At 44.3% G+C, this 16,269-nt stretch overlaps 1 protein-coding gene across 1 annotated transcript in view; it reads right to left on the bottom strand.

The window, feature by feature from the left end:
- The window catches only part of LOC145409678 (uncharacterized), a 631,921-nt gene that overhangs the window by 449,388 nt on the left and 166,264 nt on the right, over positions 1-16,269 (bottom strand). Inside the window, exon 6 of the mRNA XM_080280029.1 lies at positions 9,248-9,361. Coding sequence (XP_080136155.1) covers positions 9,248-9,361 — 114 coding nt within the window. The remainder of the gene's footprint in view (positions 1-9,247; positions 9,362-16,269) is intronic.

The following is a 16,269-nucleotide window of genomic DNA, read 5'->3' as shown; positions in this document are numbered from 1 at the left end:
CCAACTTGGAAATGGTGCTTGTATTAAAGGGACTTATTAAGGCTACAGCTACTCTAACAAACATACTTAATTTAAAAAGACTACCCTAACCTAAGTGAAAGCATCAAGAAGTGGCAAGAATAAAATGAAAAAGACATACCCAAGACTAAAGGGTAAGGAACATATTCATTACGTCATGTTTAAGGTGGTAGGTGGTGGTGACCATCATCCACTCACATCGTGTAGTGCTGCCTACTTCTTCCTTCACCTTTATCATTCATCTTCTGTATCTGCCCACCTCTCTTCCTGTTCTCCCAATTTTCCTGTCACTTTTTATTAACCTTCCTTCTACTTCAGGTGGCTCTACACTAAGTGACAAGTCTAATGGTTTTCTGTAACCCAGTAAGCCATTGACAAAGCTTGGTGGCAACCATATACTGTAACTAAATAACAGGAAATGTGGAGCATTCTATGGCGTCCCTGTTAACTGGGTGGAGATGCAAATGCAGCATCCATCCATGAACCTAACCTTCATATTTTTTCCCACACCTCACTGATGTGATGTGATGCCTGCCCCAGGGGAGCACTGATTCACTGCACGGGACAGCCCTGCAATGGTGGTTGTTTGCATGTGGCTGATAGGTCCGCTCAGCCAGACAGACCAAACAACCATTATCCATGCTAATGATCTATGCACCTTTTTACCTGACAGTAGCTCTCTAGGTCTTGAGCTTGAACCATTTCTCTTCTTAAATACCTACCCCAAAGGTCACCTTCAAGAACCTTATCCCAAGTCTTCTTTGGACTGCCTCTGGGGACTTTACCCTCCACGTTCATGATTGTGACCCTGATAGGCCCAGTCATCCTCCTCCTTCTTTTCAATATGTATGAACCACCTTAACCTACCAATTCACATCACTTCTCTAATATCTCTTATACCACATCCCTCTCTCTCATAGCACACTATCCTCAGGTCTCTCATTCTGTGATGCCTTACTGATCCATCTCAATATTCTCATTAGTGTATTCATCTCATGTATCCTCTTCTCTCACTGCTGCACAGCATAACACTTCTCGCACATTTTGCAGAGCCTTTTGCATAAAAGGAAAGCTACTTCATAGCAGGGAATGGCAACAATTCCCATAACTTTTTCTATAATGGAACTTGCAGCTGCTCCTCCTCCTGCACTCATATCTCCCATGTACAAGAACTTCAGAACACATTCCGTTCAGGCATCACCTCAATATTTTTGACTCTGTCATCAAGTGTCCAAACACCTCTACATATCACACTGGAAATTTACCACACCCCACAGTCTACCTCCAACATCACCACATCACTTGTGAACCCATGAGCCCAATTTACTACAAGTTGTACACATACAGAGTTGCTCCCAAAATTGTTCTTTTTTTCTTTTTAAAATATTTTAATGACCTAATGCAGTGTCATGAATTTGCCACACTGAATTTTTATACAAATCCATAACAGTGTATCATTATAGTGGGAACTCATGAACAGTAGTAAAGCCCCATAGAACCTCACTTAGTCAGTTAACTGCTTGCATTTGCACTCAGATTTGATCCAGTTTTTTCCAAAACATTTGTTATTGTATTGTGAGTAACTGTCTTTATGTATAAACAATAATGTTTTGGTAAGCAATACTATTTGTGTATTTACTGTTCCTCCGCCTGCCTCTCTAGCCGCTGAAGCTAGGCCATGTTTACTTCCAGTGATCACGTATTGTTTTGTGCCGGGAGTGAGAAACTTACTCAGTTAGTGCCCAGGCACCGTGAATGATGGACATTGAGTGCAGTGTAAGGAAGCATCATCATCAGAGATTACCCTTGTGCCAGTGGCATGTCTCAGCAGCTCGACTGCCTAGTTCTACCGACAGCTTTGTGTCTCCAGTATCTCTCCACCAAGTTGGTGATAGACAGGCAGTGGACATCACGTGCAGTGTGTATTGCTGTGGCCAGTAGGCAGCGGTCAACTAGTCTCTTCACTGCTGAGTACCATTTTTTCCACCGACCAGTATTTTCTTTCTGTGTTTTCTAGGCTAAGAGTATTGGCTAGTTCGGCTAATTGAGTGAGTAACTACTTGTTTAAGTTATCTTGTAAAGAATTCAATTTCTTTGTCTATCTATCTATTGCCAGATGCCTTAATTCCGTACAGGGTGGCCACAAACAAATCGCCTCCATGTCGCCCTGTCCCCCGCCATTTCACTGCCCTGCTCCCAACTCACACCCCCCTCTCTCATATACCTCTCCACCCCATCCTTCCATCTCATCCTCAGTCTCTCCCTCCCTCTCCCCCCCTCCACCTCACTCACATACACTCTTTTCGTCAGTCTCTCACCCCCCCATCCTCTTCGCATGGCCAAACCACCTCAGTGTGTTCCTCATAACGCTTCCTATCACATCCACATCCACACCACAATGCTCCATTATATCCTCATTTGTCAGCATGTCTCTCCATGTGACTCCACAGGCTTCTCTTAAATAACTCACTTCCACTGCTCTCACTCTTGACTTGTGTCCTTCCAACAACGTCCAAGCTTCATTTCCATCCGTTAGAGTTGGTATCACAATACAGTCATGTAGTAAATTTTTCACTTCCATGCTCACTTCCCTGTTTCTTATCACTGCTTTCAAGGAACCAGGAACCTTTCTTCCTTGTTGTACCTTTTCCAGCATTTCACCCTCCAAACTTCCATCCTTACTCATCACACTACCCAAGTACTTAAATGTACTCACATTTTCCATTTCCTCACCATCCAACCTCACTGTACATTCACTGACTTCACCTCTCTCAAAGACCATCACTTTACTCTTCCCTACATTCACCTTTAGATTCAGTTTCTTACACACTCTCCCAAACTCATCCATCAAGCCTTGCAGCTCCCCTTCGCCTTCATTCAACAACACAGTATCATCTGCAAATAACAGTACAGGGAGTTTCCAAACACTACCCTCTCTCACCAGGGCCACTCCAACATCCACTGCCCTACCTTGTACCTCTATTATTACCCCAACCATGTACACACTGAACAACCATGGAGACATGACACATCCCTGTTCCAACCCAACTTTCAAAGAGAAAAATTCACTTAGTTCACCATCCACATGCACTGCAGCCTTAGCACCATCATACATACTCTTCACAGCATTCAACAACTTCCCATCTACTCCATATATTCTTAATACTTTCCGCAATCCTTGTCTATCCCCCCTGTCATATGCTTTCTCCAAATCCATGAAAGCCGCATACAACTTCTTTCCCTTCTCTAGAAACTTTTCCACTAAAGATCTAAGAATGAATATCTGATCAGCACAACCTCTCCCCTTCCTAAAGCCTCCCTATTCTTCTCCAACTAATTCCTCTGTTCTTTCCCTAACTCTGTCAATAAGTATCCTACCATACACTTTTCCTATTATACTAAGAAGACAAATGCCCCTATGATTACCACACACTTCTTTTTCCCCTTTTCCTTACAAGGGAATAATTATACCTGACTTCCAATCCTCCGGGACTCTACCTTCCTCCCAGGCCAATCTGCACATCTTCCACATCCATTCTACTACTATCTCTCCCCCATGCTTCAGTATTTAACCACACACTCCATCAATTCCTGGGGCTTTCCCCAATTTGACTTTCTTCATTGCTTCCACAACTTCTATCCTACTGATTTCTTCCTGTCTTCTCACCTCCCTCCTTCTAGCCATTCCCCAGCCACTTATACTCGCATTCCTTCCATCCTCTATGTTCAACAATTCCTTAAAGTGTTCTCTACATCTGCTCACTTTTCTCCCTTCTCCACTAGTAATCTACCATTTTTATCTTTCACTCCCCTGCTAACTTCACTGCCACCCTGTCTTACTCTCTTCACCCCTTTCCAGAACATTTTCTTACAGTCCCTCCACTTTACACTCAAATTCCTTCCAAATTCCTCATCCACTCTCTTCTTACTCTCTCTTTACTAATCTTTTCCCATCTCTCTTCCTTTCTACATATAACTCTCTCTTCCACCTCTCAATTTCTTCCACGCCCCTATTTCTCATCCATTCATTGTATGCTTTCTTCTTTTGTGCCACAGCCTGTCTCACCTCTTCATTCCACCACGCTGTTCCTTGCACGCCCCGCCGTCTTCTCTTCACCCCACACACCACATCACATGTTTGTAATTAATAAATTTACAGTTCTTTTCTTTGAGCATGATTATATGTATGAATCGTGTTTCATTTCTCCATGTTGTGCTTACTTTAGTTTGCTACACCCAGTTTGCACAAATTTTCCTTTATATTAATCAAGACTGGTAGTTAAGCTAGTTCTTTCGTATTAATTCATAAATCCGTTTGCACCAGTCAGGAGTTAGCACCAGCAAGAATCTGTCTTTATTAGTATTAATCATAGATTGTCATAGGTATGGACACTTTCTTAGAGGCTGACAGTATCAAATAATCAGCATTCATGAGTGATTAGTCTCCACTGTGTACTGTTGACAAAGTTTATGAAATTCTCTTCTTTAAAAATTCGGCAAAGTAAGCCGGCATCAACTGAAAACTTACTACTATATTTTATAAGTCATTAGCTCTCTTGTCAGTGGTGACTTTCCTTTTTCTCCCATAAGCAGTGGAGATATATTCAGTATACTTCCTTTCCCGCTGTGACAACTGACGAGTTATTGGCAATTTATTCCTATTTCACTTACCCCCATGGTAGGATACTTATTGACAGAGTTAGAGAAAGAACAGAGAAATTAGTTGGAGAAGAACAGGGAGGCTTTAGGAAGGGAAGAGGTTGTGTAGATCAGATATTCATTCTTAGATCTTTAGTGGAAAAGTTTCTAGAGAAGGGAAAGAAGTTGTATGCGGCTTTCATGGATTTGGAGAAAGCACATGACAGGGTGGATAGACATAGATTGTGAAAAGTGTTAAGAATATATGGAGTAGATGGGAAGTTGTTGAATGCTGTGAAGAGTATGTATGATGATGCGAAGGCTGCAGTGCGTGTGGATGGTGAACTAAGTGAATTTTTCTCTTTGAAGGTTGGGTTGAAACAGGGATGTGTCATGTCTCCATGGTTGTTCAATCTGTACATGGATGGGGTAATAAAAGAGGTACAAGATAGGGTTGTGGATGTTGGAGTGGCCCTGGTGAGAGAGGATAGTGTTTGGAAACTCCCTGTACTGTTGTTTGCAGATGATACTGTGTTGTTGAGTGAAGACGAAGGGGAGCTGCAAGGCTTGGTGGATGAGTTTGAGAGAGTGTGTAAGTAACGGAATCTAAAGGCGAATGTAGGGAAGAGTAAAGTGATGGTCTTTGAGAAAGGTGAAGTCAGTGAATGTATAGCGAGGTTGGATGGTGAGGAATTGGAAAATGTGAGTACGTTTAAGTACTTGGGTAGTATGATGAGTAAGGATGGGGGTTTGGAGGGTGAAGTGCTTGAAAGGGTACAGCAGGGAAGAAAAGTTGCTGGTTCTTTGAAAGCAGTGATAAGAAACAGGGAAGTGAGCATGGAAGTGAAAAAGTTACTACATGACAGTATTGTGATACCAACTCTAACGTAAGGAAGTGAAGTTTGATGTTGTTGGAAGGACAGAAGTCAAGAGTGAGAGCAGTGGAAATGAGTTATTTAAGAGGAGCCTGCGGAGTCACATGGAGAGACGGGCTGACGAATGAGGATATAAAGAAGCGTTGTGGTGTTGATGTGGATGTGATAGGAAGTGTTATGAGGAACACACTGAGGTGGTTTGGCCATGTGGAGAGGATGGAGGGTGAAAGACTGACGAAGAGAATGTATGTGAGTGAGGTGGAGGGGGGAAGAGGGAGGGGGAGGCCGAGGATGAGATGGAGGGATGGGGTGGAGAGGTATATGAGAGAGGGGGGTGTGAGTTGGGAGCATGGCAGTGAAATGGCGGGGGACAGGGCGACTTGGAGGCGATTTGTTTGTGGCCACCCCAAACGGGATTGAGGCGTCTGGCAATAGATAGACAGATAGACTTACCCCCATGACATATATCATACTGATACCTCACTTTCTCACACACTCATTTTCAATATCCATTCACCTTCTTCTTGGTGTATCATGCCTCCTCCCACCTTCAAACTCACTCATAGAAACCTTCTTTCAGCACCCCGTCAGCATCCATTCTCTCCATTTAAACATATCACCCAAACACAATCTCATCTACCCATTACCAACTCTTTTAGCTCATCTATACCCAGTATCTGCTTAAAGAGACTGAAATGGGCATTTTCAAAAGCTGATCATAAGAGGAAACCCAAGGTTTGACCTATGAACTTTGCAACTATTAGCCAACAGAGGTAGTACTATATCACTGTATCATTTATAATGGCTCCAACATCATTGCATGCATTGCCCTTGGTCACTGTTCCAACAAAATCCCACATGATGCAACCCTGGGCACTAACATGTTTATGATTCAATATACTGGGATCAGTTTATACATAATAATGCACACATCATTAATGCCCCTCAAATCCTGGCTCCATCTCAAAAGCCTAACCATCTGCAAATATCACTGTATTATTTTTCTTTTTAAATGCAGTTCATGCACATCTGTCAGATCAAGTCAATTTTTCGATCATCCTCCTCCTCCTCATCCTCCTCCTCCTCCTTCCCCCCCTCCACCACCTTAACCCCTAAAGTACTAATAGAATCAATTGATCCTTTTTCAGGATTTCGCTAGATGCCGAATGTGATCAATAGAGGAGCCTTTGTAAAAAACTGCGGATGCTAGGCTTCATCCTGATTGTGACATACGACTATATTGATGCAAACCAATGAGAACTAAGTCCTGAGTAAGGAGACGAGAGAATCTGGGTCCCTACCCATGGTGGGGGGGGGGTGATTCCCCCACTGCCCTCTCTCCACCTTCCACTACCCCAATACCTTTGTTCCCCCTCCCCCTCCCTTGCCTCTGACTACCTCCTGCTCCCTCCCTCCCCCTCCCCAACCATCCTCCATCATGCCACCATGGTTCCTCTCCCATTCCCCCTCTCCCTGTCTCCCTGGGGAGGGTTACATCTCCCCTACCCACCCTCCACACCCATGTACACCCTCTCTGCCTATCCTCTTTGACTTGTGGTGTCTGTCTCTCACCTCTATACCCCAATACCACCCCTCCAGGCCTCTCCCCACCCCACTCCCACCCCCCACCCCCTGTAGTATGTCATTCGCTTACCTCCCCCCACCCCCCCGCCTAGAGTATTATATGTCATTGTTACTATTCATGTCGTGAGTTTTCATTTATTTTTTTTATTCATCATCCAATCCTATGTTGCCCCACGAGAAGCGTTGGAGCCCCGGGCGAGGCAAGTAGGTCCTGACAATTAAGATGAGAGTGACCAGCCTCACTCATCCCTGAGTGACATTACATGCACAATAAACCCCAACCACCTCTTGGATATAAACCTTCACCGGTCCACTCGACTGGGGCTCCGTAATTACCCACTACACCACCAGGCACCAAAATCTGGTTATATGGTTATCACCCAACGTAATAAATGGTTTCCTGGTGTACAGGAAACCATTTGGCTTGTCATTCAGTGTACACTCACCCACAAGCAGAAGGAAGGGGAAAGAATAAAGGAAAGAAAGGCAGATGAGGGAGTGTAAAGTCACCTGCAGGCAGAGGGACAAGGAAAGAATGAAGGAAAGAAAGACAGAAGAAGATGGAAGGAAAGAAGGATGGAGGAGAGGAAAGGGTAGACACCCTAGAGCAGCACTACATCTAGTGTGTGGATGGTGAGCGCCCCCACCTACCACAATTGTTTGTGTAATTGCATACACCGATGCACGAAACATAGAATGTGTTTTTTCATGTATGTTTTTTATTTTGACGGCTACACAGCTATGGGGGAAGGGAACAATGGGAGGGAAGATGGGGAGTGGAGAAGAATTGGGGGGGAAGGGTGTTGGGAGTGAGTGAAAAACACCAACATAATTATTGTGCATGCTATTTTTTGGATTTAAAAAAAAAAAAAAAAAAAAAAAAAAAAAAAAAAAAAGAGGGAAAATTCTGAAGGGTGGGGGTAGGAGGGGATGGGGGGTTGCTCTAGCTTTTTTCCCCTTGAAATTCTTACAGCTACTTGATTAGACAGCTCTGGGGGGTGGGGATGGGGGGTAAGTGGTGAGGGGAGGGGGTGCTGGAGTATGTGAGTAACAGCAAGAAAAAGATTTTGCATGCTTTTGCTCACTTATTTTATTTATATGGGCACCTACACAGCTATGAGCAAAGGGGATGGGGGGAGGGAAGAAGTGTTGGGAGTGAGTGAGGAACACCGACATAATTATTGTGCATGCTATTGTTGGGGGGGGGGGGGGGGAAGAACTGGGAAATTCTGAAGGGTGGGGATAAAGGGGTTTGGGGGGGATAGGAGGAAGAGAGGGGGGTGGGGGTGATGGGAGTGGGTGAGGAAGGTCACGGGAGGGGAGGAATGAGGGAGGAATGGGGTGGGGGCACATAGAAAACTGGAGTCACCCTGTCTGGAAGGGTAACTTTTTCAACTTTGATGGGCTTTAGCTCATGAATCATTTGGTCTAAAATGCTCTGGTTTGGAGCATAAGGTGTGTAAATTCAAGCTCTAAGCCTTGGGCATAAAACTTTTTACCTCTGTATGAGTAAAAAAATCGGCTCCATATACAGGTTTTCAGGGAGTTCAGTTGATTGTGTATCCTAGGGGTTAAGGATGGGGTGAAATAGGATCCTGAAAAGATGGAAAGAGAAAGCATGAAAAAGGCAGAACTATCAACAACATGCACCATGAAATGGGCAAGACATTCACATATCATTCAAGCTCCCACAATCCTGACTCTACCTCATACACCTAGCAATCTACACAAGCTTTGTTGTTTTTTTTCTTTATAGAGGCAATTCACATGCACCTACCAGATACTGTAAATCTTTCAGGTATCATCCTAGCCTTCCTCCTCCCCCACCCACTCCAATAACAAAGCAATTACGTAAGATCTAAAAACAAGAAATGCATAAAGGAGGAAGATCTGTAAACAACAGCTACCCAGTGGAATTGCCTCATCATCAGTATTTTTATTTATTTATTTTTCCCATCTTTGATTGAGTGGAGTAGGATCCAGAAAACATGGAAAGAGAAACCACGAGAAGGGAGTATGGCATCCAAGTGTATGATAATGATGAAGGTGGTAATGGTAATGAAAATGATGATGATGACGATGATGATCAAAGAGGGACACGTATCTCCAGCATGTACAGATATACTCCTTACTTGTGTTACTTCGTCAATACACAGTGCCAGGTCCGTTGAACGAATCTGCAGTGATGCGGCCTCTTCACACATTTTCTCTACATTATGAGCTTCATCAAAAATGACAATGTTTCCCTGAAAAAATTACATGTTATTAATACAAATAATTCAAAAATATTTTTACACATCTTCTGTCTAGATTGATGAAACACCTCTAAACATATCCATAAGCATAAATTTTCCTCTGTCCACTTCATCTTAGCATAAAAGTCCCATTTGTTTTCATCAATGTTGAGCTGCAACCACAGATTAACACTAGAACAGCACAGTCATTAAAATGCACTGTGGAAAGGATGCACAACTGCAATATTGTCTTTCCTGCCACTGAGATAAAAAATTAACCCTCTCAGGCATGTTGACTCGATTCGCGTCTCATGCTTTCCTAGTAAATCCACACTGATGCGAATTGCGTGAAAATGCAGAAAAAAAAATTGCCAAAAATTAAGTTATCAGCCAATTTGCGTCAAATTTTTATAAATTCTAGAGGGTGCATCTCTCCTCAGAAGTAAATATTTAGCAACATTGTCGTGCCTTCAATGGGACTATGCACAGCGGTAAACCTCAGTACCTCATGACCAGCCAGGCTGTAGGGTTGCGCTGCGTGTGTCGTCCCTTTAACTCCTCTAATTCTCCCTTTCCCGCCCGAGGCTGAATCTCCAAATGACTCATTGTGATTATATATTTTCTATGAGTATACTGTGAAGTGACTGCGTCTATGCAACATAAATACAGTGTTCGTACAGCATTGGGGCCCGTTATCAGTCATTAGGCCTAGGGGCAGGACTTCTGTTCACTGCAGCAGGGTTCACCACTCCGCTTCACCTTGCCTCAACTGCTCTGAGTATATTAGGTATATAGAGAAGCCAATGTCTGAACTGTATATTCTGTGACAGATACAGTGGCTGACTTAATGATAACTGAACTAGCAGGCATTACATATGCCACAGCCTTAGTCGGGAATGGAACAGGTGTAATGTGTACGCTGTAGTCAGGAAGGGAATAATAGGTGTTAGGGATGGAATCATTGTGATTGTGATGTATTTTCATATGATTCGGTGTGAAATATACGTCCAATATGCTGCGAGTGTTGATGCAGAAGTGTGGTGTGTGCCACATAGTGCTGCGTCGTACTCTCGAGGTAAAGCTGCGTCACGTAGTACGCCGTAGTCAGGAATGGAATAACTGCGGAGGTAAGGATGGAATAATTGTGATAGGCATGTATTTGCATAGGATTTGGTGTGAAATGTTAGGGAAATGTGCTGCAAGTGAAGAAATATTTAGGGTGCGTAACGTGTGTTATCGGAACCTTAGCGGAAGGAGGCCAGACAACAAAACAAAGCCAGGCAATCACGGACGTCAGTGAACAGGCACTATGCCGTGCCCAGACATTTCTTGAAAACTCATGGTTCACGTGACATGGTTGGTGAAATGTGCCGCGCGTGTTTAATTTCATTTTTAAAGGCTCCAACATGCTCGCATGCGTCAGCCTTGGTCACCTAAAGGCGGCTCTCCATAGCCGCACGATCAATTGCAGCCTCCCTGTTCAGTCTCTTAACCTCGAGGTCACACTTACTGTACATGTCTTTCTCGGTCCACCCCTCATAACCCCACCCCCAATGTTAACAGCTCTCACCTTCCTCACCCAGTTATCATCCCACATCCTCTCCACATGCCCAAACCATCTCAATCTACCTCTCCTCATCACAACACCAATACACTCCAGTCCCATCCTACCTCTCAACTCTTCCATCGTAAACCGAGCCCCCCCAGACCTGCATGCAGGGACGCACTACACATCCATCTAATCATTGTCATTTCTGTATGTCTGAGCCTGGGAATATCCTCCTCCTTTACTGCCCAGGTCTCATTACCATACAGCATTACACTCCTAACACATGCTGCATACAAAAACCCCTTAGCACGTAGGGAGAGTCCTCTCAATGTTAGGAGAAGCAAGAGCTTCCTGAACTTGTTCCAACAACTTCTCACCCTAGCCACAGAGCTAGCTCCAGCCCCACCTCCAGCACACAACATGTCTCCCAAATAACAAAACTCTTCCACGCACTCAAGAGATTCACCAGCAAGTTCAATCCTTTCACACCTGACAATCTCCACCTGCTCACCTCGACATGCCGTACACATAAAATCAGCATTATTTCCCAGTCTACCTTTGATACCATTACATTTCTTGTGCACCCATTTATCACACACACCGCACAAGATGGAATTACTTCCCATGCCCTTGTGGCAAAATGCACATGGCCATTCTCCCTCGTCTTTGATAGTACCGCCACCAACCCTAGATATCATCACTTTTGTTTTATCTGCATTTACCCTTATGCCCTTGTGCCCCATACCATCTCTCCACTTCCTAAACCTTTCCTCTGCCTCCCTTTCGTTCTCTGCAATCAACACCAAATCATCAGCATACAACAGCTCTCATGAGAGTCAGTTTCTGAAGTCACGTGAGAGGGCTTCAAGTGCCATGATAACAACATGGGACTCGAAACTGACCCCTGATGCACACCAACATTCACTGAAAACTCATCACTAAAATCTCCATTCACTCTTACCTGGGTGCGAGCACCCACATACATAACCATAACCACTATAACCAGCCACTCCTCCAAGCCAAGCTCTCTCATTGCCCACTTCACCACCTCTCTAGGAACTCTGTCAAAGGCCTTTTCCAAATCAACAAAAACAAAATACAGATCCCTTCTCCTACCAATATATTTTTCCTGAAGTTGTCAAACAATGAATATGGCATCAGTGGTCCCCCTACCTGGCATAAACCCAAATTGCATCTCATCAATATTCACTATTTCTCTAATCATACCTTCTAAAACTCTCTCCACTACCTTCATTATCTGATTTAAAAGCTTTATACCTCTATAATTTCCTCTTTCCAGGGCATCACCTTTCCCTTTATACACATTTACAATACACTCTTCAGCCAATCATCTGGGACAATACACTAATAAATAATCATATTTATCAGGTTAGTGATTAACCTCATCCCTATATCTCCTGAGGCCTTCAACATTTCGGCAGTCAACCCAGACACACCTGCTGCCTTCCTCACCTTCATCCTGCCTATTGCCTCACTCACAGTAGTAGCATCAATCAAAGGCCAAGGGCCAAACAGTGGATCGGCTGGCTCCAAACCTTCCTTGTCCCAGTCAAACTCCTCATTCAACAACTGGCTATAATGCTCTCTCCATGCATCTTTAATATCCTCACTGTTCACCACTACCCTTCCTTCATCATTCTTCACACATTGCTCACCTATAATATCCCGATTATCCCTCTTCATCTGATATGCCACCTTAGATATCATATTTTTCCTTTCACCATAACTTATCAGGTCTCTGACTCAGACTTCGCCCTGTATACCTCTCTTCTAGCCCTATGCTTGGCCACTAAGTATTCCTCCTTGCAACCACCCTTCTTCCATTCCTGGAAAAGCCCTCTTTTCTCCTTAACTGCAGCCTCTACACCCTCATCCCACCACCAAGTTACTTTATGTCTTGGTGGTCCTCTTGTCCAACTGCATTTTACATCAGTAACTCTCAAGAGATTGTTCTTGAGGGCTCTGTACTGTTCATTAATGCCTCTGTTTATAGCTCCCTGTTCAGCCACCACTCTCCTCATCCTGCTATAGGAGGCATCCCTTACTACAGTACAATCCCTGCTATCCGGTATCCAGACAAATGGAATACTCAGAAAAACGGGAAAATTCAAGGGCTCGCGAATGTGTCAGTAAGTTATAACTGTATGCCAATTTGAATGGACCACCAAACCGCCGTTTTAACGTGTCACGCGAGGCTGGGTGAAGTCAGACAAAGCAAGGTGAAGGCATTCCCGGCTAATGTACATCCCTAGTAAATTTTCTTAATCATCCCTCCTCTCCACCTCTTTCCCCTCCTTGAATTCAGTCATCCTCCACACCCTCAACAAATCACCAGACAGTAAACAAGCTCTCTTGCTGTTGTGTTGCTTTGATGGATGGTAATTTCTACACTCCAATATGCCTAAAGAGCAAACTAAACTTAAGCGTGTCATGCTTACCTTGAAACAGAAGCTGGACATAAGCAATAGACTTGAAAAAGGCGAACATTATAAAACAGTGATGACTGAATATAATGTAGGAAATTCAATGATTTTTGAAATCAAGACCTAAGCATCCAAGCTCAATGAATTTTTCATGAAAAGCAAAACAAGTAAGTCCATTGAAAAAATGGCATACTCTTCATCGTACGAGTGGTTTTGCTTAGCAAGATCTAAGGAAGCATGTTATTTCTGGTCCTCTTATACAAGAAAATGCAAGAGAGTTTCACAGTAAAATGAATATAGAAGTCGAGTGTGATTTCAGTACTGGATGGTTAAATTGTCTCAAAGACAAGCACGGAATTCGTAAACCAGACACCTTGAGAGAGCAAATCAGCAAACAGCAAACACCGATGCATTTTTCTTCCTAACTGACTGACTCTAACTTGTACCACATTAATTCATCTTAGAACGCATATGCACTGGCAGAGTTGAAAAAAAAAAAAAAAAATGTTAATAGGAATGAATGTTACTTTGTTGGAAGAAAAAAAAATAACATGCTTGCACTTTGTACATCAATTTTTTTTTTTTTGTGCAAAACAGCTGATTGGCAGGTGAGGGGTGGAATGGTGGCGGTCAGGTGGAGAGGAACAGTCGGGGCTGGGACTATAAATAATGCTCATGTGGGGGCACAGGTGTCATGATAATTCTACAGTGCAGTCTTAACATCAGTTCACCAATAAATGTTCAAGATTTTATTTCTTTATTTTTCCATTTTTATGAGTACAGAACATACAACGAATACTTCGGTAGTTAACAGAATGGTGCAAAACAGCTGACTGGTGGGTGAGGGGTGGAATGGTGGCGGTCAGTTGGGGCCGGGACCGTAAACAAAGCTCACATGGGGACACAGGTGTCATGATAATTGTACAGTGCAGTCTGAACATAACATCAGTTCACCAATAAATGTTCAAGATTTTCAGTTCACCAATAAATGTTTAAAGTTTTCTTTATTTTTCCATTTCTATGAGTACAGTACATTGAATAATTCGGTAGTTAACAGAAGAGTTGTGCATTTTGCAGTACTGCTAGGTATTGCATGCACATGCGTTATGACCATGGTGTGTGTTTACGAAGCAATTTTTCAGGTGGAATCGCTTAGTGTGGCCCTTGATGTGAGTGGTGAGTACCTGAATTGTATTTACTGCTGTGAGAATTATAGCCTTTGTATAGACTTGATTTGAATATCAGAAATACGTGAAAAATCTGTAACCGGGAAGGTTAATTCTCCAAGCCTACCGATTAACTCGGATTGTACTATACAGTAATCACTCTAATATCCGGACGCCCAATAACCGAACATCCCCACTAACCGAACCTTATCGTCCTGGGATCAAACATTCCCAAAATGGTCCGAAAATCCAAAAAAATTGGAAAAAAAACCGATTTTTTGCCGTCCGTAATTTGAACTTGCCGCGCGCGCCGCGTGAGAGCATTGTTTTGGTTCGTCATTCCTCCGACGTCCGATAGAGCGCCGCTGCATCCTCCCCACTTCCCGCCTGTCTCTCACCGCGACTGGACCTGCGCTCTTCGTAATGGCTGCCCACGTGCTCGCTTTTGTGGTGGTGCCGTACTTGCTGCAAGGCCTCCTGCTGCTCTCTGCCCTACTCTTAGTGTGTGTGATGATGGCCCCGCCTCCTGAGAAAAGGAAGAGAGTGGTGTTGACTCTGGAGAAGAAACGGGAGATATTGGAGAAGGTTGATGCGGGTTGGTCTTCCTCTCGCATTCTCCGCGAGTTCAACCTGGCCCGGTCGACTTTGTTTGATATCAAGCGTTCCCGAGACAAGCTCATGCAGTACACGGCTGACTTCTCGTCGAGAAGCAAACGCAACGTGGAGAGGAAGGTTATGTTTACTCCCAAGTATGCAGAGATCGACCGCTCCACGTTGATTTGGTATCGACAGCAACGTGCAGCTGGTGTGATGGTACGTGGAACGGAGCTGAAGGCTGCTGCTGAGAAGTTTGCAAGGCTTCACGACGCCCTAGACTTCAAGGCATCCGAGGGTTGGCTCTTCGCGTTCAAGTTGCGACATGGCCTTACTAACCGTAAAGCACATGGCGAAGCATTGACGCTAACGAGGATGGAGTGGACGAGTTTCGGCACAAGGTGAAAGGCTTGATCGACAGGGAGGGCCTCACTCTCGGTCAAGTCTATAACGCTGACGAAACTGGCCTATTCTATCGCTCGGTGCCAACGAACACTCTCGCCGATGAGACGGAGAAGCGTGTACCTGGCCGCAAGCTTTCTAAGGAACGGATATCTGCTTTGTGTTGTGCCAATGCTAACGGCATGCACCGGCTTAAGCCCGTTATTGTTGGCCGTGCAAAGCAGCCTCGGTGCCTTCGTGGGGTGATGGATGTCCTTCCTGTCGTATGGTACCATTCTTTGAAAGCATGGTTCACAGCTGTGATTTTCAAAGACTGGTTTCACCATCACTGGCCAAGGAGGTCATACATTACCAGACGAAGACACTGGGAATTCCTCGCGACCAGGTAAAGGCTCTCCTTCTCCTCGACAATGCACCTGCCCACCCGTGCGACAAGGACTTGGTTGCTGAGAATGGCCGTATTATGTGCATGTTTCTGCCACCTAATACGACTGCTCTCATTCAACCAATGGACCAAGGAGTGATCGTGGCAACAAAGCGCCTGTACCGTCGGAAGTTCCTGGACGAGGTGATGGTGGTTCTCGAGGACGAGGACGAGCGCAGGGAAGGACGTGACACTCGAGGCAAGCGGACTTTGGAAAACCTTCGCCGCTACAACATCAAGTCTGCGCTGTACAACTGGGCTAGTGCATGGAAGGAAGTCCCTGTGAAAACTCTTGAAAATGGTTGGTCTCGTCTGCTTCTCGGAACAGATGTGGAGTACGA

Source organism: Coenobita brevimanus, chromosome 82 (genome assembly GCF_032717465.1).
Source record: "Coenobita brevimanus isolate Jiangsu-jjx chromosome 82, ASM3271746v2, whole genome shotgun sequence".
Classification (NCBI taxonomy): Eukaryota; Metazoa; Arthropoda; class Malacostraca; order Decapoda; family Coenobitidae; genus Coenobita; species Coenobita brevimanus.
This window is presented reverse-complemented; position numbering and strand designations above follow the sequence as displayed.